At 39.7% G+C, this 27,093-nt stretch overlaps 2 protein-coding genes across 2 annotated transcripts; both read left to right on the forward strand.

The window, feature by feature from the left end:
• The first annotated feature begins 3,402 nt into the window (after window positions 1-3,402).
• On the forward strand, window positions 3,403-5,476 carry c19h1orf216 (chromosome 19 C1orf216 homolog). The gene is made up of 2 exons (XM_084424095.1): window positions 3,403-3,503; window positions 4,303-5,476. The coding sequence occupies exon 2, from the start codon at window positions 4,331-4,333 to the stop codon at window positions 5,225-5,227; it is 897 nt and encodes a 298-aa protein (XP_084280221.1). The 5' UTR covers window positions 3,403-3,503; window positions 4,303-4,330; the 3' UTR covers window positions 5,228-5,476.
• A 7,856-nt stretch (window positions 5,477-13,332) lies between these two features.
• psmb2 (proteasome 20S subunit beta 2) lies at window positions 13,333-26,133 on the forward strand. Its single transcript, XM_084424110.1, has 6 exons — window positions 13,333-13,588; window positions 15,034-15,156; window positions 15,415-15,485; window positions 24,154-24,316; window positions 24,404-24,453; window positions 25,960-26,133. Exons 1-6 carry the CDS (start codon window positions 13,498-13,500, stop codon window positions 26,059-26,061), a joined length of 600 nt encoding a protein of 199 aa, XP_084280236.1. The 5' UTR covers window positions 13,333-13,497; the 3' UTR covers window positions 26,062-26,133.
• The last annotated feature ends 960 nt before the right edge of the window (window positions 26,134-27,093 follow it).

The raw sequence follows: 27,093 nt of genomic DNA on the forward strand, positions 1-27,093 counted from the left end.
AAAACAGCCATATTTATGAAAAGCGCTTAATTGTGAAATTAGCGTTTAATTTTATCGATAAAACAATATATTCACGCAAAATGAACACTGCAGCTCGCCTGATACAGATATAGAGGCATTTCGCATGACCATGAGTGTGATTATTGCTCATTAATATGCAGGTATATGGTTTCATTCTTCAGCTCAATCATATATTCATGAGGGGAAAAAGTCCGTTTGAGTAAGAAAGCGATATCTTTATCGTAGAATCTTTTCAGTGATTAAAGTCACAGTTATTGCATCTGCTGCACTTTATTTGTACCATTTTGTTTTATTGATTTATTTTTATGTATCTTTTTTTTAAATGTGAACGATAATAAAGATATTGTTTGATAAGTGAGAGATCACTGATGGAAGCTCGTTTCCGCCACAGAATAAAACATTTTAAAAGATAATTGTGAATTTTTATCTCACAATTGCGAGTTTACATCGCACAATTATGACTTTATTTCTCAGAATTTCGAGATATAAAGTCTAAGGGGAAAAAGACGGACTTTTTTTTCTTTCTTTCTTTTTTTTTTTTACCTCAGAATAGTTTCACATTTCTGACTTTATAACACGCAATTGCGACTTTATTTCTCACAATTCTGACTTTATAACACATAATTGCGAGTTTACATCTCACAATTATGACTATTTCATAGAAATTGCGACTTTATTTCTCACAATTCTGACTTTATAACACGCAATTGCGACTTTATTTCTCACAATTCTGACTTTATAACACGCAATTGCGACTTTATTTCTCACAATTCTGACTTTATAACACGCAATTGCGACTTTATTTCTCACAATTCTGACTTTATAACACGCAATTGCGACTTTTATTTCTCACAATTCTGACTTTATAACACGCAATTGCGACTTTATTTCTCAGAATTGCGACTTTATTTCTCACAATTCTGACTTTATAACACGCAATTGCGACTTTATTTCTCACAATTCTGACTTTATAACACGCAATTGCGACTTTATTTCTCACAATTCTGACTTTATAACACGCAATTGCGACTTTATTTCTCACAATTCTGACTTTATAACACGCAATTGCGACTTTTATTTCTCACAATTCTGACTTTATAACACGCAATTGCGACTTTATTTCTCAGAATTGCGACTTTATTTCTCACAATTCTGACTTCATATCTCGCAATTGTGAGAAAAAAAAAACTCGCAATTATTATTATTTTATTATTCAGTGGCGGAAACAAGCTTCCACAGATCTCTGATGGAAGCCCCAAAACAGTAGTGCTTGAAAATCCCGTAATTTCATGTTCCAGCATCCACTCCCGCTCCTCCTCACTCACTCCCGCTCCTCCTCACTCGCTCCCGCTCTTCCCTCTGGATTGTTTGCTTGATGTCGATGATTCTCCATGTGACGAGGCCGCGGGCGCGCTCTTTATTTGATGTATTTTTCATGTGTTCGGGCTGTTATTGAGAGATGTGAGGGGGAGAGACTGCAGACAGCCTGGAGCTGCCACACTTGAATGGGGATGTTGTTGGACAGAGAGAGAAGATCTTTTCTGTCGCTTGTCATGGGATCGGGAGGGAATGCACTCACTGAGTCTGTCTGATGTGCGAGAGCCCAGAACAGTCACACATGCCTCATGATAAACCATCGCAGACCCACAACAACAAAACTGCAGCAGGAACATTAAAGGTGCAGTGTGTGATATTCAGGAGGATCTGTTGACAGCGATATCATAACTGTGTTTTCAGTGGTGAATAAAGACCTTACATAATGAAGCGTTATGTATTTATTAGCTTAGAATGAGTCAGTTCTCTCTACACACACCGCGCGACATGTTTCTACGGTGGCCCTGAGCGGACAAACGCGCTTCGTCACTATGTTGTTCTTCGTGATAAGAAGCTACAGCTAAAGTCAGCGAATAAAACACTGACACAATGATGAACAAGTGACAATAATATTCACAATAACATCGTTTTACTGAATAATTTGTAAAGAAAACTCATTGCTGAACTGGCTACTCTCTGCTGACTCAGACGACGACATCACTTCCTGTCGGCCACCGTAACTTCTGTTGGGTGCAATTCACAACCTCACCACTAGATGCCGCTAACAATTACACACTGCACCTTTAAGGGACATAAACATGCTTGTAAAATGGTTGTCCTGATCTCGTTGTCTGATGATGATTTTTTTAAATAACTTTCACGGGGTAATGTTTTTAAAAACTAAGAGTCAGTCACTTTCTGGAAAAATCTCACGTAACTCGGGATTGGCGAGTCACATTTTTCCCGCAGAATTGGGCAAGTTTTAATCTGTCGCTGAGGCTGATGATAATTTTTAAAAAAAAAACTTTTTTTTAACTTGAAATCCGTGTATTGAGATTTTTTTGCCCATTTTGACATTCTAACAATGATAAGTGCTAAATGAGTTTTGTGGTACTGCTATATAGTGCTTTTCAAACTGAATTGTGAGTAACTCGTATAGTGACTGTAAAATATTTGGGCTGGGGTCTAGTTTTGGGCTACTTTTGACTGGCCGTTGGGCTAGTTTTGGGTGACCTGGAAACCCTGTGTTTGTTGACCCTCTCAGGCTCTCACACTTAGCTAACCGTCAACTGTAGTTTCAAATAAAACATATAACAATACTACAAAATTAACAATGAAACACACCGAATACATTGAAACGGTGTCAGTCGCCAGTTGACGGTCGCATTTTTATGAATTCTAACGCATGAATGTCGGTTGTGTCTTCAGTGAATGCAAACAGGTGAGAGAGTAAACGCATGTACATCAGTATCAGTGTATTAGATCTGTGCATTCACTCTTAAAGTGACAGCAGCCTAATAATCCTGCTGGGGTCTGTGTTTAATGTTAATCAAACGACAAAAAGTTTAAAGTTCTGTAGAAATTTTCACTGGTATATAAAATGTTGCTGTCATTACTGACTGTTTTTACAAAAAAAAAAAAAAGTTTTATTTCTGGTAAAGAAATATTTATGGCCAGTAGATTTTATTTTTTATTTATTGGCAGGTGTGGCAAAAAGTTAGTTTTAGGCACTATATACACTGTGTGTGTGTGTGTGTGTGTGTGTGTGTGTGGGTGTGGGTAGATAGATAGATCATATTTTTTAATAATAATAATAAAAACAATAAGACCCTCCATGGTTAGTTTTGACATCTTTTGAGGGTATAAACTTTAGTCTATCCGCTTACTCGCTCATCTTATGAACAAGCTTTGCTTGAGGAAGATTTCTCACACTATTTTCCACTCATTTCAGTGGTTTCCAGTTATGCGGTCCCTTCCCAGTTTAGGAAGTGAGTCACAGTCCAGTGTTCCGCTGCAGTGCATGGGAAGAGGGAGAGAGGGAGAGAGAGAGAGAGAGAGAGAGAGAGAGAGAGAGAGAGAGAGAGAGAGAGAGATCAGCATCGCAGGAGAGGAGGGGAAACAGGGAGGACACTGTCTCTTATTCGCGGACGAAACACGGACAACAAACCGTAAGACAATGCCTTATAATAACTGATATTCACATGTTGTTGCCAATCAGGGATTTATGTAACAGCTGCATATAATATAATATCCGCGATGTTTATTCTCTCAGAGAGGACGCGCGCGGTGTATGATGGGGTGAGATCGCGCTCTTACGTAATCAAACCTTTATTCATATCAGTTCTGCTCATCGATGGTTTTTCTTGGCTTTTGCTATTGGCTGTGTTTGCTGATGATCTAAACCTGCGTTTCTGCTCGTTATATGCAGCGAGTCGAGCTTTCCATTCATTTCCTTCATGCATCTTAAGCGTTTATTTTAACGCGACGCTTCAGTTCCTCTCGAATGGCGCGCGTCGTCAAATAAATTACAGCTGGCGTATTAAAGATACCGACTTTCAGGTTAGCGCTAATTTCCTGGGGCGGAAGTGGACTATTGCAGATTTTATGTCCTCAATCATTAAATTATTCCGCCTGAGGCGCGCGACCCTGACTCGCAGGTTGCTGTTCTTCAGCAGCACCACATGCACGCGCACAGTGATTGACAGGAGTTATTAGTGGACTATATCTGCGAGAGGACATCTGAATATTTCATGTCACCGAAATGGGAAACACGCCGTGGAATTGCACCTCTGAATATTTTATGCATTCGGGACTTTAGCCACAGATATTATTTGCTGTGTGTTTTAGCACTTCTTCTCTGTTTTGTCTGAAAGTATATTCACTGCCGACATATACTAGTGCATCAGTTTGCGGTCGGAGTCTTTTGTCAAATCACTCTCTCTTTTTCTCTCTCTCCTCTTTTCTCAGAGCAAGCGAATCTCAAGCGAAGCTGAAAATGCTCCAGCAGGATCGGGACATGAACCCGGTGTTCGGAGCGCCGGTCGGACCGTCGACGTTAAGCAACAGTCAGAAGAGATGCGAGAAAGATGGGAACTTTAACTTCTTGGGTCAGGATGACGATCCGATAACGGGAGATGAGAATCGCAATCAGGTGCGTCCGAGAGCCTTGGGTCGTGATCCGTCGTTTTACGGATCCGGGCCTCTCTCGCCGTTGTCCCGTCTCCCGTGCTGGAGTCCATTAGAGCCTCTTCCCGAGATCGAGAGCGGAGACGACACGGGCGGCAGAGTTCCTCCCGACGGAGCCGAGGAACACAAGATCGATGAAGAGATGAGGAGAGAGACGGATGAGGAGAAGGAGCAGGGAGAGAGTGAGAAAGTCGAGGATGAAGATGAAGAGGAGGAGTGGTGGGCTAACAGCGATGAAGAGTTTGAGTTTAGCTACAGGTCTGAAAGCTCTTCCCGACTCAGCGTGGAGAGTGCGGATATAGGGGGACCCAATTCTATATGGGACCAAATTTGCCGGGAACGTCCGGCACTGGAAAATGGGAATGCGACTGTGAACCCCGGGAAAACCCAGACCAAGACGGAGCGCCGAGAGAGCATTGATCTGGTTGAAAACGGGTCGTTGGACTCCGACTCGGATCCGTGTTCCGAGATTCCGGATCTCATGGAGGCGGTTTGGACTCTTCAGGAGCGAGAGAGGTTTAAAGCGCAGGAGATGGAGAAGCACCAGGTCCAGCTGATCATGTACCGGCGCCTGGCACTCATCCGCTGGCTCAGAACCTTACAGAACCGGGTCCAGGAGCAGCAGAACCGGCTCCAGTCCAGCTTCGACATCATCCTCACACACAGAAAAGAGCTTCTGCGCATGAGCGCCACCGCCGCACAATAACACACACATCATGAGACCAGCTGATGACTATCATCATGTGGAAAGTTATCTTTGCATCTCTTCAGTTTTCCTCCTGGGTCTCTGAACTCTTCTGCCCTACTGTCCCACACTGTTCTCGTCACTATCATAAATGTGGTTAAAGTCCTCCAGAACTTCACCTTTAGCTGTGTGCACATGCTTACTGATGATATAGATATATATGTAGATATATATGTATGTGTGTTATAAAATAAATTATATTTAACAATTAATACCCATTGTGTTATTTTGTGAAATGCACAGTTGAGTGTGTGTGTGTGTGTGTGTGTGTTAGCCTAAATCACCAGGAAAATGCACATCATGTGGAAAATATTTTATTTTACTGACTAAATCAATGTCTGTATTGGCCAGTTAAAATAGCTTTAAGAGTCCGATCAGGTTGAAATTGTTCCTTAGCGTAAAAACAGCACAAGTTTAACGGCCGGTTTTGACCAAAAAAATTTATGTAGTATTTATTTTTTAGAATTTTTATACTTCTTCGGAACGGTATGAAACTTTGTATGAAAGTGCTTTCATATTTGATTGGAAATATGACACGATTGGACATTAATCAGAGACGATTTCCTCTAGAGGAAGCGGTTGGTACTGAAAGCTCATTTTTTGAGATATCAACCTCAAATTTGAAACACAGCTTGTTTTTATATTTATGGCTTTGATAAAAATGTGTTGTGGAAAATATATTTTTCATAAAGTGTCGTCTTTAAAAAGAGACCAAACTGAAGTCTGTTGCTCCAAAGCATTCAAGACTGATGACCGTTTAAGTTGAACATTTTATTTAATTCAATCTATGCTCAAAAAGTGAATAAATTAATTATAGCTACTGCATAATTAAGTAGGCTACCATAAAATCCCCTAAAAATACAAAATATTAAATAAGATGCTAAGTCAATCATTTAATTGAAATAAAAACAGTACTGGAGGGTTACGCCATACCAATTCAGACAGATTTAGTGCTGACGTCGACAATATTTAGCAAAATTGTGCTCTAAGTCTTGGTATTGTTTCAACATTATTTGTTCAAGACCCTTGACCTTTAATGACAGTGCTTTCTTTAAGAACCACACAGTGTTCAATTGTTCCTCCTTATCACACAGAAATAGTGTTGGGTGAGAGTTTTAAGTCAAAGTGGCTCTAATCTTGTGGCCCGGGGCTGTGAGCGTCTGGCCTTTCTGCGTGTGCGTGTGTGTGTGTGTTTATGGAGATACCAGTGTTTGTCCTATAATCCACAGTCAAAGCAGAGCTTCAGGGTGAGAGTTACTGGTTCGTGTCCCTGAGGGATTTGGACACCTGGTCCGACCGGTGAGCAGCGGCTCGGCCTGCAGGTCCAGCCCGACTCGGCAGCCAAAAGCCCGGGGCGAAATGAGGGATAATCCGGGGTTTCTCACCCAATGCGGGGAGTTGATGCGACTAACCTTACGTGCTTATCACACTCCTGTGAGAATGTACAGAAGAATTAACATGTTTAATGATTTGGTTTGCCGTCTTTGGCTCAGTCACACACTATCAAAAGTGAGAATTACACGTCTTTGGAAGCGTTTTCGTCTCGGAGTGTTCTGCGAGAATACAAAAAGCGAGTGTTTTACAAGGGATAACATTTCTCGTTTAACAAATAGGCTAACAGCTCATCTCAGCACGAAGTGGAGGAATAGCATACCAGTTTAGAATAGTGTTTTTAATCGTTCATTAAACAGCGGTGGATTTTTAAACGAATATAGTCCGTAACTTTCCGTCAGTTGAGTCTGTTGAGGTTTTCGCGCGCATCGCAATTTTTGGCGCCCATCCCAACCGTCAACTATTTAAAAGTGGTTTTAAAATTTATTAAATATAATAAAGTGAATAATACTTATAAAGTGAATGGGAGTATAGCCTACTCACGTTTTATCGGTGAACTGTCAGGTAGCGTTTGAGAGGCATATTGCCATATTAACCTCTTCAGGTGAACGGTAGCGTCTGACCACTTAACTTGTAGATTTAGTGATTTGTAAGTTTAGTGATTACTTTAAAGCTCTGTTGAAATATAAAGCTGTAGGCCTATTATAAAAGTATCTCTTCAAGACACATCGTTCTTGCGTTGACTTTCATTTGGGGGTTTAAGAGCCTTAATGACGACAGGTTCAATAAGTCTTGATAACATTAAACTAATCTGTGTTAGAAGAAACTGTACGTCCCTTATCGTTGCGGTGTATACTAAAATAAGCTCTCGTGCTTTTATTAAGGACGAGCCTGGGAGGGAAATGGGTGGGTTGTTGATCCTGCAAGTTCAGCAGTGGGTTTTTTTTATGTGACTCGGTGTGTCTTCACCCAGAAAAACATCAAAAAAAAAAAAAAAAAAAAAAAAAGTAATTAAAGCCACACTGTATAATGTAGGCAGTGGGACAGACTGCTGAGTGAGAAGGTCCCCGCTGGGCGCGAATAACGGCATCGGTGAGCATCTTCTACACCCGAGGAGATGAAGTGAGTTTCGGGATGAAACGCGTGTTGGTGCCGAGCGCCGGTTTTCCCAAAAATAAAGGGAAATATGACAGACGTACTTGCGTTAGTTAGAAACTATAACCGCTGTGACACCAAACACAAAACTATAGCCTAGGCATCACCGCTCTCTCATGAGCTGAATTGAAATATTTCCAACATATTTAGAATATTAAATAAGATAAATGCTGTATGGTCATACAGCTGTTTTAAAGGATCTATCTATCTATCTATCTATCTATCTATCTATCTATCTATCTATCTATCTATCTATCTATCTATCTATCATATTATTTGTACTCATTCTAACTTCTACTGGGGTTATTATAGGCTAGTAATACAATTCTATTACATATTTCATAAATGTAGGCCACTTGTTAAAACGTGAACAGTTGAAGACTTTTAAAGTTGTTTTTGCAGCACAATTCCAGAATAAAATTATTTCCAACAATAAAATTCCTAAGGAAAAGGTAAAAACCGTATGGATGCATTAATCATTCCTCAACACGAGGGGGCAATATCAGTCACAGTCATGTGAATAGGCATCGATGTTGGTGACCATGTCCCTTCTCATGTGTGCCCTCAAAGATTTTTAACTCTTTTTCTTACCTCTCCCCTCATCCTTCCTTCTTTGTGATGTAGTGTGACAGTGAAGTAGCCTATAGCACTCAACTGGCGTGGAAACAATCCGCTCGGACAGAGAAGGGGGTCGCAGAGAGTCAGGGATGTTGACAGCCTTGGGGTACATGATGGATGGATGGATGGATGGATGGATGGATGGATGGATAGATAGATAGATAGATAGATAGATAGATAGATAGATAGATAGATAGATAGATAGATAGATAGATAGATAGATAGATAGATAGATAGATAGATGGATGAATGGAAGGATGGATGGATGGATGGATGGATGGATACATAGCTTAATGATAGATGGATGGATGGAAGGATGGATGGTGGACGGATGGATGGATATATTCTGGTTGTGTTTAATAGTAGGCTGTAGAGCCCATATCTGAAGCCTGTTGGTTTGAGTGGGATCAGCTGCCTCGTCTGCATTAACCAGCTAATAAATATGAAAACAGAGGGTTTAAACTTTTATTCGTTTGCTGCTTGAAAGGATTATACCCCTCTATGGAGTCCCATGTAAATCTCGACACCTCATAATGGCCGATGTTGTCCCATAAAAATGTGTTGAACAAAGGCGTCTGAATGGGGTCTCTTTCACGCATAAGGGGGTTTTCACAGGCCTCCATTGAGGCAGGCCCGACCACACCACGCCCCGCGTTAATCTCTCCACCGGGGAGAGTGCGCCTCAGAGCGGCAGGTGCGTGTGCCTGGCACGGGGGTCACGGGCCGATGAGGTGGGGGAGCTCGCCATGTCAAATCCTCACAGCTGCCGGTAGGAATGTTCTCAGAGGCTGTCACTTCCATTTAGCTTGCTCTTTTTCACCCCTTCAGATGAAGTAGTCCCTCTCGTGACCAGGTCCTTGTGAAAACCCTCTGCCACTTAACAAAAGCAAAGCGCCGCTAAACGACGACAGGACAGAACAATGCATTCAACCCGGCTCGCTCTCAGCACCGTGAAATTGCAGATTAAACCGAGAAAGCGACGACGGTGACACAGGCTTTGCGTTTTTCTTCAAGAATGCAAATGTGGAAATTGCAACGTTGAACACTCTCGCATCGCGTCTGACCGCATTTCCCTCATGTTTGGTCAGAATCAAAGCTTTAACTAGATAAAGCGTGACGACATGAATATATTACAGTGTGTTGCTAGTCGTTTCAACATTATTTCCCCCCTTAAACTGTTATCTATCGCAGTTTCACTTCATTACCGATTCTTTTGCTGTCACAATAGTGACAAGTAACTATTCAATTGCAAATGTTTGCTGACCTCCATATCTGCTCTGCTTACTTTCATCTGTTTTTCAATTGTTGCTGGTATTCCAGTTTGACTAGTTAAATCATAGACAGGAGTGTGTAGCCTATTCCAATATAGGACCAATCTTAAATTAATTGAACATTAAAGTAGCCATTCTGACTAATACATGACAAGTAAACAACACTTTCTCAACTCTATATTCACTTAAAGTCACCATCATATCCCTATCACCAAAATAACATATTTAAATGTGTGTGCCTTAAAATAGCTTGAAATGTAACATACTCTTGTTTCAATTAGTATACGCGGTATGAATATGCAAATGAGCCCCGCCTCCACTCACTCCCTCAGCTCAGAGATCCACTGGTTGATGTTCACACGTTGATCTGATTGGTTACAAGGTAGTTTGTGACGTCAGAAACACCAGCGATTTCAAAGCGTGTTTTTGAGACTGTCTTTGGTTCACTGCAGTTTTAAGGAGGAAATACTCAGCAATGGTGTCGACTTATGAATTAAGTATAAGCATATTAAAAACACCACATAGACACATAAACTACATTAAAAGCTGGATTTTCTCCACAGGGGGACTTTTATTTGAACATTAAAATTCTGACTAATATGACAAGTAAAAAAAAAAAAGCAATTGTGACTTCAGTAAACTTAAATATATACTAGTATCTTTGGGATAGTAACAGGTATTTCAGTTTACTGCAGTTACAGTTACTTTTTCACTTGACATGTAAGTCAGAATGGCTAATAAATCTTACTAACAATCACTATATGAAAATAGAGTATACAAAATATAAAGAAGTCTATTGATATCTAAATCAGTAGATCTCCAAAGTGTTCAATGGCATAATTTGCAAACAAAGAATAGTTACTTGTAATAGCAGGTGGAAAAGTAAACCGTAAAAAAAAAAATCTGTTTAGTTTTAATGGTAAAAAACTCTAAATTGTAAACCATGAAATTACTGTATAATTAACAGTTAAATACTGTAATGTGAAATTGAAAAAGATACCAGTTGTGGTTTCTTCATATTAGCTAAACATAAGTAGCAAAATAAAATAAGTAGTATTGTTGTAATAGATGTGTGATCGCCAAACACACACACACACACTCAGCATTTTCAACTTTTCCTTCCACTGATTGAAGTGGGACTCACACAAAAACCATGAATACTATTAATTTGCTCTGTCTGCCCCCCTCATGCACCACATATATTCTTAATCTGAGTTCAAAACACGCCCTGCTCTTAACAAACTACCCCTGGGCTACGAGTCCGTAATCCCCGAACTCAGACGAGTCCCTCTGGAGCCCGTCTCTGGCTGAAGAACTGATCTCAGAATCAGGACAATAGAGCCAGAATAAACCCTTCGTTTTATCTGGACGCAGCAGAAACTCTGCCTTTTTTTTCTTCTTTTTTTCACATCTCAAATGATAGGAAACAAAAATTTTCGATACTTGCTAATGAGTTCGAACTACATGAAAATGAAATGCCAGCTATTCCAAACTCGGAATAATCCTTCAAACAGCCAGAGGCCTCAATTATAGCTTGTGTGTGAGAGCGAACGCAGCGATGGAAGGAGTTGAGCCAACAACTGCCAGACACCAACCAGATGCAGACGAGAACCAGGCTGGTGGTGCCTAAAATAAAGAGAGAGAGCGAGAGAGAGAGAGAGAGAGAGAGAGAGAGGTGTACAGATTTACAGAACAGATAATAGATGCGGGGAACGTGGTGCATGATGTATGTCACAGTGTGTGTGAGAGTGTATTAGCAGTCAGAGCGCTGGGCCCCGGAGGCGATTCCTGTGTGTGCTTGCGATAAAGGGGGAACTGGAGGAAGTGAGGGAGGGCGAGAGAGAGAGAGAGCTGGAGAAAGATGTAGGTTGGCAGAAGGGTGGGGGAGTCAGAGACAGAGAGAGAAGTTGAAGGGGGAAAACAGAGTGAACAACCAGCAGAGCTCCGAGCTTTTATGATGCTGTCAAGATTCCTGGATTTTGTCCCCATCGGGTTCTCTCTCTCTCTCTCTCTCTCGCTCTCTCTCTCTCTCTGCCCCTTTTCCTCACATGAAAAGAGGGGAAGAGTGTCTTGGCAGGGTAATTAAGAATGGCCTCTAAACACAGAAGTATGGCAGGAACACTCCAGATGAAAGTAAATGATTAAAATAATTACAGGCGCATGAGCTGACGAGCCGGAGCGCGGGGTGGCCGCCGGACATTTGTCGGTAATTAGATAATTAATCTGAATGCAAATGATGAGTCCTAACGAAGCAGTCAGCCTGAACCATGTGACAACTAAAGAGAGAAAGAGAGAAATACTTTCATCACATGGATGGATGCACTGTTTTCCATCTCGAAAGAGTCAAACGCTGTACAGTCACTCGTGTATATATAAGGGTTCCGTCGATTTATGAATTAAACAGTTCGTGAACATACTTTATCAGTAGACAAAAAACGAAATGGCCTGTTAAACATGAAAGTATGCAATCATTTTAAAGTCCCCTGTGGTGAAAATACAGCTTGTTTATGTGTCTATGTGGTGTTTTTAATCTGCTTTAAGACAAAGCATGTGTAAGTTCATAAGTCGACACCATTGCTGAGTATTTCCTCCTTAAAACTGCAGTGAACCAAAGACAGTCTCAAAAACACGCTTTGAAATCGCTGGTGTTTCTGACGTCACAAACTACCTTGTAACCAATCAGATCAATGTGTGATCGTCAACCAGTGGATCTCTGAGCTGAGTGAGTGAGTGGAGGCGGGGCTCATTTGCATATTCATAGAACCGCGCATACTAAATGAGGCGAGGGTGTCGAGTTACAGTCAAGATATTTTAAGGCACAAAGAAAAAAATGTTAAGGAAAAAAAAAACGTTTAAATACGTTATTTTGGAGTTTTAAAGGGGTCATATAATGCCATTTTTGTACAAGCTAATATGATTCTTTAGGGTTTCAATTAAAAGTTTGTAATATACTTTAATTAAAAATCACAAACTACCTTGTCAGATTATTATTTAAAAAATTGTTTTACTCATTTATTTTCTCTTCCTTACCCTTCGTGATTGTATATTTGATTTGAGACTTCATTGCTATTAATTATTGTAATTTGCAACTATGTCTGACTTTTGAGAATTGTAAATCGTTAATATTGTTTATTCAATGCCTATTTTGTATGTAAATTTGTTTTGTTTTTTTCAATAAAAAAATTTAAATAAAAAAGGTGTCAAATCAACGTGTGATCGTCAACCAGTGGATCTCTAAGCTGAGTGAGTGAGTGGAGGCGGGGCTCATTTGCATATTCATAGAACCTTGTAAACTAAACGAGGCAAGGGTGTCGAGTTACAGTCCAGATATGAAGGCATACAGACTGTTTTTTCCAAGGAAAAACGTTTAAATATGTCATCTTGGTGATCAAAGATGAGTTTAGGGACTACAGGGGGACTTAAAGATTTATGCATTTGAATTGCATTTCAAATGTCCATGCATTTCGGATTACACATACATAAACAAACTAATAAATGTATACGTTTATAATGAGATGTATTTGTCAATCATGCAGTAATGTTTTTTTTCCCCATCTTGCTCTATTTTTTAATTTTTAATTTTATTAAATGCATGAAGAAAAGAAAAATAACAACAAAAACAACATTAACAACAATTATCATCATTGTCGTAACATAATACAACTATGCTCCAGAGTCCTTCAGTCTGTCAGGCCATGAAGCAGGTCACGTGACAGGAGAGCGCGAACGCTCTGATGACGTCTGAACTGTGCGCCGCTGAGGAACTCCATCAGCTTTTGCTGTGTAATATCTGACAGAGCTGCACTGCGAGTCCACTTACTGAACAGAGTGTGTTTAATTAACTCAGTCTACACTATGGAATACTTGATCGGGATTCAGGGGCCGGACTTTGTTCTGGTTGCTGCAGATAATGTTGCCGCCAGCAGTATAATCCAGATGAAACACGGTGAGTTTGATGCAGATTAGCATGTTAGCAGCACACTAACCGGCCAGACAGCAAGAGAACACTTTATTTTAACTAACAGAAATGTTGCAGGCCACAATAATTCACCTCATTTCACTGTTTATTCATTTCTGTTCTACTTTCATCTGAATGTTTTCACCGCTTCTGAGTGTGTGGCGACTGCTAAGAAGTTTTAGCCGTGCTAGCTTCTCTGTGCTAACTCAGTTTGTGCGATGAACTGATTTACATATTCATATATTCAGATACAGGGCTCTCAGCGTATTAGACTCGGGCTAGACTACACTTATAACCTTTAACGGGAGCAACAGTCAGTTAATGCGTGTGAATGTGCTCGAGTGTCCGTGGAGGATGAGTTCGCGATTCACATGTGAAAGTGAAAGTAAGAGCGCCATTATATATATATATATGTGTGTGTGTATAAGTACACAAGTACAGTATAAATACACACTGTGTATAAGTGAGTGTTTGAATGTTTTGTGTGTGTGTGAGTGTGTGTGAGAGAGAGCGTGCGAGTGAGTGAGTGAGTGTGTGTGTGTGTGTGTGTGTGTGTGTGTTTGAATGTGTGTGAATGTGTGTGAGTGTGTGTGAGAGAGAGCGTGTGAGAGTGTGTGTGTGTGTGTGTGTGTTTGAATGTGTGTGTGTGAGAGAGAGCGTTTGAATGAGTGTGTGTGTGTGTGTGTTTGAATGTGTGTGTGTGTGTGTGTGTGTGTGTGTGTGTGTGTGTGTGTGTGTGAGAGAGAGAGAGCGTGTGAATGAGTGAGTGTGTGTGTGTGTGTGTGTGTGTGTGAGAGAGAGCGCGTGTGAATGAGTGAGTGTGTGTGTGTGTGTGTGTGTGTGTGTGTGTGTGTGTGAGAGAGAGCGCGCGTGTGAATGAGTGAGTGTGTGTGTGTGTGTGTGTGTGTGTGTGTGTGTTTCTGCCATAGAATAAAAAAGGTAATCTCAGTTTATCATCTCATTATTCTGACTCTTTTATTCTCTGAATCCCAGAAGTCAAATTAGTGTCACTGTTTTTTGTCTATAAAAACCTTACTTGATAAAAAAAAAAAAAAATCTTACATAAATCATACATCTTATGAGAATTATGACTTTATGGCAGATGTATACAGTGAAAATGTACAGTCTATTCTTTTGGAAAAAACAGATCTTATTGTACAATAAAATGCCCTGAAGAACAGCCCTTCCCTGCCTCTAATCTCTCCTGCTTCTGACAGACGTTAGCAAACAGCAAATCTCTCTGTGTTGTGAACTAAAGGCTGTTTGGGCTCGTCCTATAGCAGCAGGGTTACGATCGTGTGGATACAGGAGACTTTACGTGTCCGAGACCTTGAAGAGCCTTGAAGAGCGAAACACATCCTGCACAGATCCTCCAGATCCGGTGACGTGCGTCACACATGATGTTAATGTGCGCTGTTGTGTTTGATCACCAGATTATGACAAGATGTTCAAGCTGAGCGAGAAGATCCTGCTCCTGTGTGTGGGGGAAGCCGGAGACACCGTACAGTTCGCAGAATACATCCAGAAAAATGTCCAGCTCTACAAAATGAGAAATGGTGAACATTAATATTTCTATACCTGTATAGAGCATCAGACTACAGACTGAAATTAACTTTATTTCTACCAGAAATTCATGTCAATAATCTAAAAACAACAACATTATTGACATGAATTTCTGGTACAAATAAAATGAATTCAGTCTTTAATCCAGAAAGAAATGCTTATTATGCATATTTTACTGTACATTGTATGTACTTGTATCAGATCTCTTCTGTTTTCCGTGTTGATCCTGATCGATCTCCCTCTTCCCTCAGGATACGAGCTCAGCCCGGCAGCGGCTGCAAACTTCACGAGGAAAAACCTGGCGGACTATCTGCGGAGTCGGGTGCGTACGCTTTCATATTTAACATTCATTTATCAGTAGATGTATCGCACATAATGTAGACCAGCGATTCCCAAAGCGGGATTCATCTAGAGTGGATCAAAGCTCGAGTCGCTTGTTAAATGAACAAACATCGCAGACGTGGAGTTTTTAAAGCTGACGTGTGCCGTGCTAACAGAAGAAACCTGTTGGAAAACAATTATTATATGTGCAGTTTCTGGAAAGAAAGGAAGAGCTCTTCTGAAACGGGTGGTTATGTGCCCTACACACACACTAGTGTACGCCGGGAGATGTGCTGCTCACGCCGATGCATTTATCTGATCATGAAGACGTTAAAAAGGCAGATTGGAAAATAATATTTAAAAAAAAAAGTAATGTATTCCTGTCATGGAAAAGCTGATTGTTTTGTCACAGCTTTTTAAAAATATTTTAATGATCTTCTAATATGCTGATTTGCTGCTCAAGAAACATTTTTACTTGCTGTATAATATGTTGAAAATGTTTTTATATATAAAAAAAAATTCAGGACTCTTTCATAGAAAGTTGAAAAGAACAGCATTTATTTGAAATAGAATCTTTTGCAACATTATGAATGTCTTTACTGTCACTTTTGATCAGTTCAGTGTAAAAAATAAATAAAACAATAAAACGTACTGAATGTTCAGCATCATCATCACTCAGTGTCACATGATCCTTCACACATCACTCTAATATGAGGATCTGATGCTCAAGATACATTTATGATTATTATCAGTGTTGGAAACAGTTGCTACTTCAGATTTTTGTGGAAACAATACCATCCAAAGTTTGGGGTACATAAAATGTTTATTTTATTTTATTATTATTATTATTATTATTATTATTATTAATTTATTTTTATTTATTTAAATTTAATAATTTAAATCAATTATTTTATTCAGCAAGGATGCATTAAATAAAACTTTTATTTTGAACTTTCTATTCATCAAAGAATCCTGAAAATGTTATGTTTCTATATAAGAATCATTATTAGTAATTGAGCACCGATAAATATGAAGCATCAGATCCTCATATTAGAGTGATGTGTGAAGGGTCATGTGACACTGAAGACTGGAGTAATGATGCTGAAAACTCACCTTTGATCACAGGAATAAATTACACTTTACTGTATATTCACATAGAGAACAGATGATTTACAGTAGAATAATATTTCAGTGTTTTACTGTATTTATGATCTGAAATAAATGCAGCTTTGATGAGCAGAAGAGACTCTTACTACAACATTATAAAGATCGTACAGACCCCAAACTTTTAGACTTTTGTAGTTCACAGATTATTATCTGAACTCAACCGGTGTAAATGTTCTGAGAAACAGATGCCGACATGTTTTGAATGTGTGAGTGTGTGTGTGAGTGTGTGTGTGTGTGATATCAAGGTCACAGAGGTCGTCGACACCTGCGCCTCCTTTGTAATGTGATCCTGCTTAAATGATACATTCCCCCAATTGTGTGTGTGTGTGTGTGTGTGTGTGTGTGTGTGTGTGTGTGTGTAGAGTGCACCCATCTGTGTAAAAACGGGCTTGTCGCCATCCTGCCTCTTTTGTCTGCTAGTGTGTGTGTTAATTTGTTAGGAAGAGTGTAACTGCCTCCTGTCACAATAGCAGAGTGGAGAAAATGATTACAAAAACAATTAGAGCGAGTCCAGGGGGGGCGAGGGGCGTCTCTGGGGCCGAGAAGTGCTACAAGTTCATAAATCTGCTCGTCTCTAAACGCTCTCAGAACGGCAGTCAGGGCTTTCTTCTCGGGCGCTCTTCGGCCTTTTTCTTTCTTCTTCATCCGAATGGTACGAAACTTGGTGAAGGTTTCGGCACTTGCTGTGTGAACACACACACACACACACACACACACACACACACAATCATGGACATAATTCGAACAGGTTAAATGGTCCTGAAAAAATAGTCACACTTCTGGACAAAAATGAGCGCATTGGAAATGAATGGAGACGAAGTTCCTCTAGTGGAAGCGTTTGGTACTGCAGCCGAACACACTCACTGAAACACACACACACACACACTGAAACACACACACACTCACTGAAACACACACACACACTCTCACTGAAACACACACACACACTCACTGAAACACACACACACTCTCACTGAAACACACACACACTCTCACTGAAACACACACACACTCTCACTGAAACACACACACACTCTCACTGAAACACACACACACTCTCACTGAAACACACACACACTCTCACTGAAACACACACACACTCTCACTGAAACACACACACACTCTCACTGAAACACACACACACTCTCACTGAAACACACACACACTCTCACTGAAACACACACACACACACACACACACACACACACACACACACACACACACACACACACACACACACACACACACACTCACTGAAAAACACTCTCACTAAATGCTCATTTTCATCCAAACCCTAACTTCAAATTTTAAACACAACTTGTTTAGATTTATGGCTTTGATTTTCTCACAGTTTTAGAGTAAAAAGTTTTTTTTGAAAATATAAATTTCATATAAAAATTTTAAATAGTATTTTAGCCTATTTTTCATAACAATAAACGTACAATTCTGTAACTTTAAAAAAAAAAAACTTTCTTCACGTCATCAATAATCTGCCAAGTGTCGTGTTTATAAAGAGATCAAACTTCAGTCCGTCGCTCTAAAGCGTTCTAGATTTACCACAGTAACATGTTCAGGTCTGTGCTCAAAAAGTGAATAAATGGATTATAAATACAGCGTAAATACATTTTAGTACCATAAAATCCCTTAAAAATATAAAAAATGAAACATTATCAGTCTAAAATATAGTGCATTAATTTCATAATTAAATTTTGGGTAATTTTTGACCGACACGCGAAGAGCTCCAGATTGTTAAAGTAAGCAGTTATGGCTAGTAGTACAAGCCTGCGTATTATTTAGCCCGCGGTGAAACCCTTCGGGACGTTTAAATGAGAGCGGTGTCGTGAACCAGGTTTCTAAAAAAACAACTGGGCCTTTGGGGCTTCCCTGGAGCGGCTCCTCAGACGGATCTTCACGGAGACGGCAGATGCTCGGATAAACTCCGGCGCTCACTTCTGAACCGGCACTGTGCAGCCAAACACACTCTCTGTGGCTGTGTTATGTGCTTTACTTTAGCCATCCAGCATCCCCTCAAGCTCTCATTCAGAACGCTCCAGCAACAGTTTGCTATCATTGGCACACATGAAGCATTATTGGCCGCCCAACACACTGGCACAAATAATTACTGGTGCCATATTGCGAGGCATTCCCCTGTTCCGCTACAGATGAACAATTAATACGGCAGATCGGGCCGAGATGCCAAAGAGGAGAGCGTGTCCCGGGGCGACGAGAGTGGCACAGACGAGCAGATGAAAGCGGACGCTGAATTACACACTGCTATCAGTCTCTTTACTAAGCTAGATTGTTTAACCGGGACTCAGGTGAGATTTCGTGGTGTTTTAAGCGTAGCTCACGTGACAGGTGTTGAGTTTAAGCACAGGGGTGGAGGACACTCAGGGGAATATCCTACACTCAGATCTGGTCTTTCAACAAGCTCCTGTACACCCAGGGAGGGGAGCGAAGCGTATCGCACAGGTGAGCTTCTCTGGGGGGTATTTACTTACGCAAGCGGCCCGCAGAGAGCAGGGGCGGCCCAGATCAGATTAGAGCCTCTCAGGTGAGTCCAGGTGGAGCTGCTGTAGTCTCACACTGGACGCCATGATGTACATTTGCTTTTACACTCTTGGAAATACAGCTTCCAAAACCACAGATGCCAATAAAGAACCTGTGTGATGAACACTAATGAAGACCCTGGAGTTAATGTGCTGCGCCAAACAGGATTGCCTTTTTTAAGAAAGTGGGAGTGTAAACATTTTTTTGTTTAATTTTAGCATTTAAAAACAAATTTATTTAGCCTTTTATTCATTTATTATAAGCTTTATTATTATTTCGTATAAATTTTTATTTTTATATTTTCTGTTTTTGTTTTAATTAAATGTTTTATTTATTTATTTTATTAAGGTTTGGTAATTTTGTTGTGCGTCTTTCTTTTTTTTTTAAATGTCTATATAGTTCATATATACATTTTTATTTCAGTTAAACTAAAAGAAAATTTTGCTTTGTTGAAATGTTGCTTTGGAAACTAGTATTTTTCATATTTTGTTAATGTTAATGTTTTTTATGGTTTTAGTTTCAGTTCTCGGTGCTTGAGTTTTTTTTTTTTTGCATTTAAAAAATATATTTTTTTATATTTTTCGTTTTTATTTTAGTTAAAGTTGTAGTAATTTTGTTGTGCGTTTTTTTTTATTTTTTGTTTTTTTTATGTCTATATATTTTATATACATTTTTAGTTCAGTTTTAATTATTTTAGGACATCAAGTTATACTAAATGAAAATGAGAAATGTTGCTTTGGAAACTAGTATTTTTCATATTTTATTTCAAGTAACAGGAATGTTTTTTTTATGTTTTTTTTTTTGTTTTAGTTAACTATAATAACACTCTCACCCTACTTTTGTTCTTTTTCTTAATATAAAGTTAAAACATTAATAAAGAAAAATCACAAGTCAGTAATAAAACAAGAACAAATAATCAAATTACAGGCAATAGCCCAATTAAATACAGTAGAAGATATGAATGAAATAAAGTGCTTCTCAAGTATGTTTTTCAGGTTGATAACAGTTTCAGGTACAGAAATTTAAATTAAGTAATCAAATAGCATTCGCATAATCTGTATAAATTAAACAGTTATTCAGTCAAGTGTTTTTTTTTCTTCGTCTTTTGTCGTGTGATTAACATTAAACGCAGACCCCAGCAGGATTATTAGGCTGCTGTCACTTTAAGAGTGAATGCACAGATCTAATACACTGATTCTGATGTACGTGCGTTTACTCTCTCACCTGTTTACATTCACTGAAGACACAACCGACTGTTTACAAGAGAGGCATTTCTTTACATAATGTGAAGGAGAGCTCAGTTTAGTACTCGTGACCTTCTGGGCGTTTGCTTTGAATGTTGAATGTTGTTCAAGTTTTACGTTCATGTTCTCGTAATATTGCATTGTTAGAATTCATCAAATTGTTACGGCCATCTGGCGATTATATCCCTCATTTGGCGCTTGACAAGTGTTCATTTTAGGCCCTACTCGTATACGTCTCAATAGAGAAGAAAAGTCCCGCTTCATTCAGACTTTGAGTGTTCTGCTAGTTGAGCCTGAAGCTGACCAAACTCTCACTGTTTGAGAAGTGCTACGAATGTCTTAGTCTTTATTAGGGCTGAGCGATATATCGACCACCATATCGGTATCGCACGATATATGATCATTGGTGATGTTATCGTTCTCAGCCTGATGAGAAAATTGGGCAGTTAATTTCATTATATTAAATCTGATGAATAATGTGTTGTTTCCTTCAGATGCGACTGCTCAACATGATGGTTTAATCGCTTGAAATATGATCGGAATCACTTTGAAAAGGGAAATAGAGTTCAGTGCAACACAAGTCTGTCGTATCGGCTACAGAAAATAATAATGAGAACATTAGAATGGTGTGTTTGGGACACGGCTTTTAATGGCCAGACTTTTGTTTTTGTAATCAGGCTCTCAAAAATGATAGTAAATTTGTATTTAGGTTTATCGGCCACTATATCGGTTATCGGCTTTCAAATATGAAGAATTATCTGTGATCGGTACAGGACAAAATGTTCATCCCTAGTGTTAATGCGTTTAATAATCATAAAAATGACACTTCAGCTTCCCTGGAATGCCGGAATTGAGCTCTCTCTCTCCGAGAGCTGTTCAGACGGGAGACGGGGGGAAGCGACGGTAGTTTGAGAGTTTGAGAGCGAGCGCGAGCAGGATCCAGGACTAGCAGAAGTTTTAATGAGAGCTGGCAGAGCTCCAGGGCATCGGGGCGAGCGAGAGGAGGTGCTCGTGGCAGCGGGGGTGCAGATGATCACAGTCACACTGATGGTGACACCAGCGACCCCATTCCCCCCCCCCCAGACCCACACACACACACCTCACCCCCCGTTCTCTGTTTCACACCCTTCCTCTCTCTCTCTCTCTCTCTCTCTCTCTCTCTCTCTCTCTCTCTCTCTCTCTCTCTCTCTCTCCTCCATCTCTCTCTCTCTCTCTCTCTCTCTCTCCTCCTCTCCTCTCTCTCTCTCTCTCTCTCTCTCTCTCTCTCTCCCCTCTCCCTCCGTATAACCCTGTTGAAGTTAAAGTTTGGGGTTTTCGACAAGATTCTGTGCTCAGTTTGTTTTTCTTGTAGTATTTCCCCGTAGGAAGTTGGTTCTAGTTGTGCTAGTTTCTGTTTTTTCTCCCCCTCATAATAAAAGAGACTCAGATCAGTATTATTACATCATGTCCTAACCAGACGCGATGCAATCAGATTCCAGCAACAAGCAATTTGACTGTCCACACGAGACATGAGACGAGAGTCAAAATCACAGCCAATCAGAGGAGAGTGTGGGCGGAGTCTCTGCAAGCGCACTGCACTCACAGCCAAATCAATCCAAATTCACAGCCAATCAGAAGAGTGTGGGCGGAGTCTCTGCAAGCAAACTGCACTCGCAACCAAATCAATCAAAAATCACAGCCAATCAGAAGATAGTGTGGGCGGAGTCTCTCTGCAAACTTGCACTCACAGCCAAATGGATAAGCACGTTAAAATGTAATATTTCTGAATTTGATTATTACTTAAAAATACATACTGACTGAGTGACAAACAATCTCAGTCATAAAATACTTTTGTTTCTTCACAGTTTAAACATTCCTGTTTCTTTTCAATTCTTTTCAGGTCTTCAGTTCGGCTGTAAATGATAGACAGACTCGCATTAGACGCTTTTAACATTAAATAAAGCTCGTAATCAGGAAAAGAGGCTTCTTATCGCGTGTGGCGTCTGAAAGCTGAATAATGTACAGTCACAGAATATCCCCTCAGGGCGATGCAGGACCGCACGTCAGGAATGACCGGCTCACACACAGTTTGAATAGTTCTTGCTAGCATTCATGACTTCAATGAGCTCATTGTTTCTGCATTAAATTATTACATTGTTTAAATTAATAAATGTTTCGCTAACTGTGATTTGTATGTGTACATTTCTGAAATACATAACTCAGACAGTTTCCTCTATCAGATCACTGTTAGCTTGTTTCCGCCACAGAATAAAACATTTTAAAAGATAATTGTGACTTTTTATCTCAAAATTACGACTTTATATCTCACAATTGCGACTTTATTTCTCAGAATTGCGACTTCATTTCTCAGAATTGCGACTTCATTTCCACAATTGCGACTTTATTTCTCACAATTGCGACTTTTTCTCAGAATTGCGACTTTATCTCAATTGCGACTATTTCTTAGAGAATTGCGACTATTTCTCGCAATTGCGACTTTATATCTCACAATTGCGATTTTATTTCTCAGAATTGCAACTTTATATCTCACAATTGCGACTTTATTTCTCAGAATTGCAACTTTATATCTCACAATTGCGACTTTATATCTCACAATTGTGACTTTATTTCTCAGAATTGCGACTTTATTTCTCAGAATTGCGACTTTATTTCTCAGAATTGCGACTTTATTTCTCACAATTGCGACTTTTTCTCAGAATTGCGACTTTATCTCAATTGCGACTATTTCTTAGAGAATTGCGACTATTTCTCGCAATTGCGACTTTATATCTCACAATTGCGATTTTATTTCTCAGAATTGCGATTTTATTTCTCAGAATTGCAACTTTATATCTCACAATTGCGACTTTATTTCTCAGAATTGCAACTTTATATCTCACAATTGCGACTTTATTTCTCACAATTGCGATTTTATTTCTCAGAATTGCAACTTTATATCTCACAATTGCGACTTTATTTCTCAGAATTGCAACTTTATATCTCAGAATTGCGACTTTATATCTCACAATTGCGACTTTATTTCTCAGAATTGCAACTTTATATCTCACAATTGCGACTTTATTTCTCAGAATTGCAACTTTATATCTCAGAATTGCAACTTTATATCTCACAATTGCGACTTTATTTCTCAGAATTGCAACTTTATATCTCACAATTGCGACTTTATATCTCACAATTGCGACTTTATTTCTCACAATTGCGATTTTATTTCTCAGAATTGCAACTTTATATCTCAGAATTGCGACTTTATATCTCACAATTGCAACTTTATTTCTCAGAATTGCGACTTTATATCTCACAATTGCGACTTTATTTCTCAGAATTGCAACTTTATTTCTCAGAATTGCGACTTTATTTCTCAGAATTGCGACTTTATTTCTCAGAATTGCGACTTTATTTCTCAGAATTGCGACTTTATTTCTCAGAATTGCGACTTTATATCTCAGAATTGCGACTTTATTTCTCAGAATTGCGACTTTATATATTGCAATTGTGAGAAAAAAAAGTCAGAATTGTGAGATAAAAAGTCACAATTATTATTGATTTATTATTCAGTGGCGGAAACAAGCTTCCATAGATCACTGTACGCTGTAATGTGGACTCGTGGACTCATGCACTCTCTGTGAAGCTGCTGTGAACGGTGTGTGTTGTGAAAGCGCTGTACAAACACAGTAAATGTGAACTGATCGGTGATGTCTCGTCTCTCAGACTCCGTATCATGTGAACCTGCTGCTGGCCGGCTACGACGAGGCCGACGGTCCCGGACTGTACTATATGGACTATCTGTCGGCTCTTGCTAAAGCTCCCTTCGCTGCTCACGGGTACGGGGCCTTCCTCACGCTCTCCATCCTCGACCGATACTACAGACCCGGTGAGCACACGCACATCATCACGGTTACTCATCATTATCAGGTCAGTTGGTGATGTCTAAACCTGTGTTTCTGTTGTTCTGGTGCAGATCTGACCCGTGAGGAAGCCGTGGATCTGCTCAAGAAGTGTCTAGAGGAGGTACGATTGTGTCATTTCAGGAGTGATGGTTGCTGCGGTTATTATCGTTCATAATTACACTCCACATTTATCCCATTAAAATTGCAGAAACTTGCACTACCGGTACTTTTTATTAAAAAATGTAAGTGCAATATTTGATCAAATCTACAGTAAAAATAGTAAAATATTATTAAAATGTAAATCTGCGGTTTTCTATGTGAATATATAATGAAGTGTAATTTATTCCTGTGATCAAAGCTGAATTTTCAGCATCATTACTCCAGTCTTCAGTGTCACATGATCCTTCAGAAATGTATGTTTATGAAACATTTATGTTTATTATCAGTGTTGGAAACAGTTGCTGCTTCATAATTGTGAGGAGAAGTTCAAAAGAACAGCGTTTATTTGAAGTAGAAATCTATAATGTAACATTATAAATGTGTTTACCGTCACCTTTAATGCGTCGTTACAGAATAAAAGTGTTATTTTATAGGGCTGGGTAAAAAATATAGATTTCTCGATTTTAATCGATTCTCATTTTTACGAACCGATATGGATTCTTAAATCCCAAGAATCGATTAGTCATCCTGTTCTCAGTTGATGAATGAATGTAACATTGTAGCGCATCCCATCCAATAAATCGCAGTAATCTTTGTGCTTTGTTGTTATTGATATGAAACAAAGTCTCAGATTTCAAATTACGTCCATTTTCTTACGAAATTCAAAAACATAAACAGCGTGTTGTCGCTGTGGCGTGAGATCGCTCTGGCTCAGCTCTAGTGAAGCACATGATCTTCTCTTCCGCCTTAATAACACCAGTTACAGCGCAAGATAAACATGAAAGAGCTTCTGAAAGTGTGTTAAAAGATGGAGTACAACTTATCGAAGTCCGTATCATGTGACATGGAGTCGCTCAGTGTTTCAACCGTGGAAAGATGTCAGTAAAACAGCTTGTAAACAATGTCATGTAACGTCACATTTACCTCAGAAAAGCCATATCCAGTGGCCATAAACTCGTCCGTCAGCGAGAAACATTAACTCTAGAGAGGAGCATTCTGCTAAATATATGCACCATATTACATATTCATTATCATTTTTAATGTTCTTCAGTTTTTAATAAATCTGGCAGGTTTTTATGACAGCCACCATTTACATGTTTATATTTCATATATCTTTATTATTATATGAATAAATAAGTGTATTTTAAGTGTTTGTACACAAATCAGTTGATTTTTCCCTTCAGTATTACAGTGGGCTAATGAAGCCTATAGGCCACAGCTGACTCCCACAGTTACAGCATTAGTGAAGAGAAGTTTTCCTTGAGAACATGTGCCATGTGTTGCACCTGATATCTAAAATAATCAACATTGAATCGGAATCGAATCGAATTGTGAAATTTGTGTCAATACCCAGCCCTGTTATTTGAAGCCCCCAGTGTTTCCTCTCAGGAACTGATGAATCCTCGTGTGCTTCGGTGTGTTACTCGAAGCTCTCCTGAACCGTTCTGATCACGTGTTTCTCCAACAGCTCAACAAGCGCTTCATCCTGAACCTTCCCTCCTTCACCGTCCGCTTGATCGACAAAGACGGGATCCACGACATGGAGAAGCTTCCGGTCGGCGCCAAATGAGCATCCGCTGTTATTCCACATCTTTTGTACTATTAATGTATCCTGTGCTCTAATAAAAACATTAATAATATGGTCTGATATTCGTATGAAATCATTTCTTGGTTTTAGCACACTGTGTTTCTGTGCGTCTGTCTTTGGATGTGTACTTGTCTCCTCACTGCTTTGTACACAAGTGTTTTTGCACTTGTGTGTGTGTGTGTGTGTGTGTCTCTCCTCCACAGACAGGTGATTAATAAACATTAAACAATCCCTCTCTCCTGAACACACCGGAATCTAAAGGGACGAGCAGCATATGTTCGCCTGCAGGCAGAGAGAACCTGCTGAGTGTCAGAGCGGAGGTGTGTGTGTGTGTGTGTGTGTGTGTGTGTGAGCCGGCAGGGGGGCAGGTACGGAGACGTCGGGCCCCTGAGCAGATGAAGAGCGCTGGAGTGACAGATGGGGTGAGAGGAGACAGAAGAGCGAGTGAGTGTGTGTGTGTGTGTGTGTGTGTGTGTGTGTGTGTCTCGTCCTCCTCAGGCTTGGCTGGTCAGGACTGCTGTATCTGTGTGTGTGTGTGTGTGTGTGTCTGGTCAGGACTGCTGTATCTCTGAGGTGAGTGTGTGTGTGTGTTGCTGGTCAGGACTGCTGTATCTCTGAGGTGTGTGTGTGTGTGTGTGTGTGTGTGTCTGGTCAGACTGCTGTATCTGAGCTGATCCTCCACGGTCGCGTCGAGGCTTCGGCTCGGGTTAATGTCACCCTGCCTTCAGCGAACGGGCTCGGGTCTCAAGCGTCCCCTGTGGGCGCTCAGTTTGTATCACGCTAATTCTGTAATCATGGCAGATTTGAAGCACACCAACAGGTCTGGATACACCAGCCGGAAAGCCTTTTTATTTGATTTGTTTCATTTCGTTATGAGCTTTTCCCATTATTATTGTTATTTTTAGTTTATTTGTTTTTAATTTCGGCTTTATTTATTATTTATTTATTTACAGTTAAAAATTAATACAAATTTTAACTTCAACTTTCATTTTTCAACTATTTATATTTCATATA

This window comes from Rutilus rutilus (assembly GCF_951802725.1).
Source record: "Rutilus rutilus genome assembly, chromosome: 11".
NCBI lineage: Eukaryota > Metazoa > Chordata > Actinopteri > Cypriniformes > Leuciscidae > Rutilus > Rutilus rutilus.

Bases quoted from the DNA above. Each gene is read 5' to 3' on its own strand.
- psmb2 (XM_084424110.1), top strand. From the start codon at position 13,498: ATGGAATACTTGATCGGGATTCAGGGGCCGGACTTTGTTCTGGTTGCT. The intron at 15,486-24,153 runs GTGCGTACGCTT...CTCGTCTCTCAG, and splicing joins CGGACTATCTGCGGAGTCGG to ACTCCGTATCATGTGAACCT. The intron at 24,317-24,403 runs GTGAGCACACGC...GTTCTGGTGCAG, and splicing joins CGACCGATACTACAGACCCG to ATCTGACCCGTGAGGAAGCC.
- c19h1orf216 (XM_084424095.1), top strand. From the start codon at position 4,331: ATGCTCCAGCAGGATCGGGACATGAACCCGGTGTTCGGAGCGCCGGTC.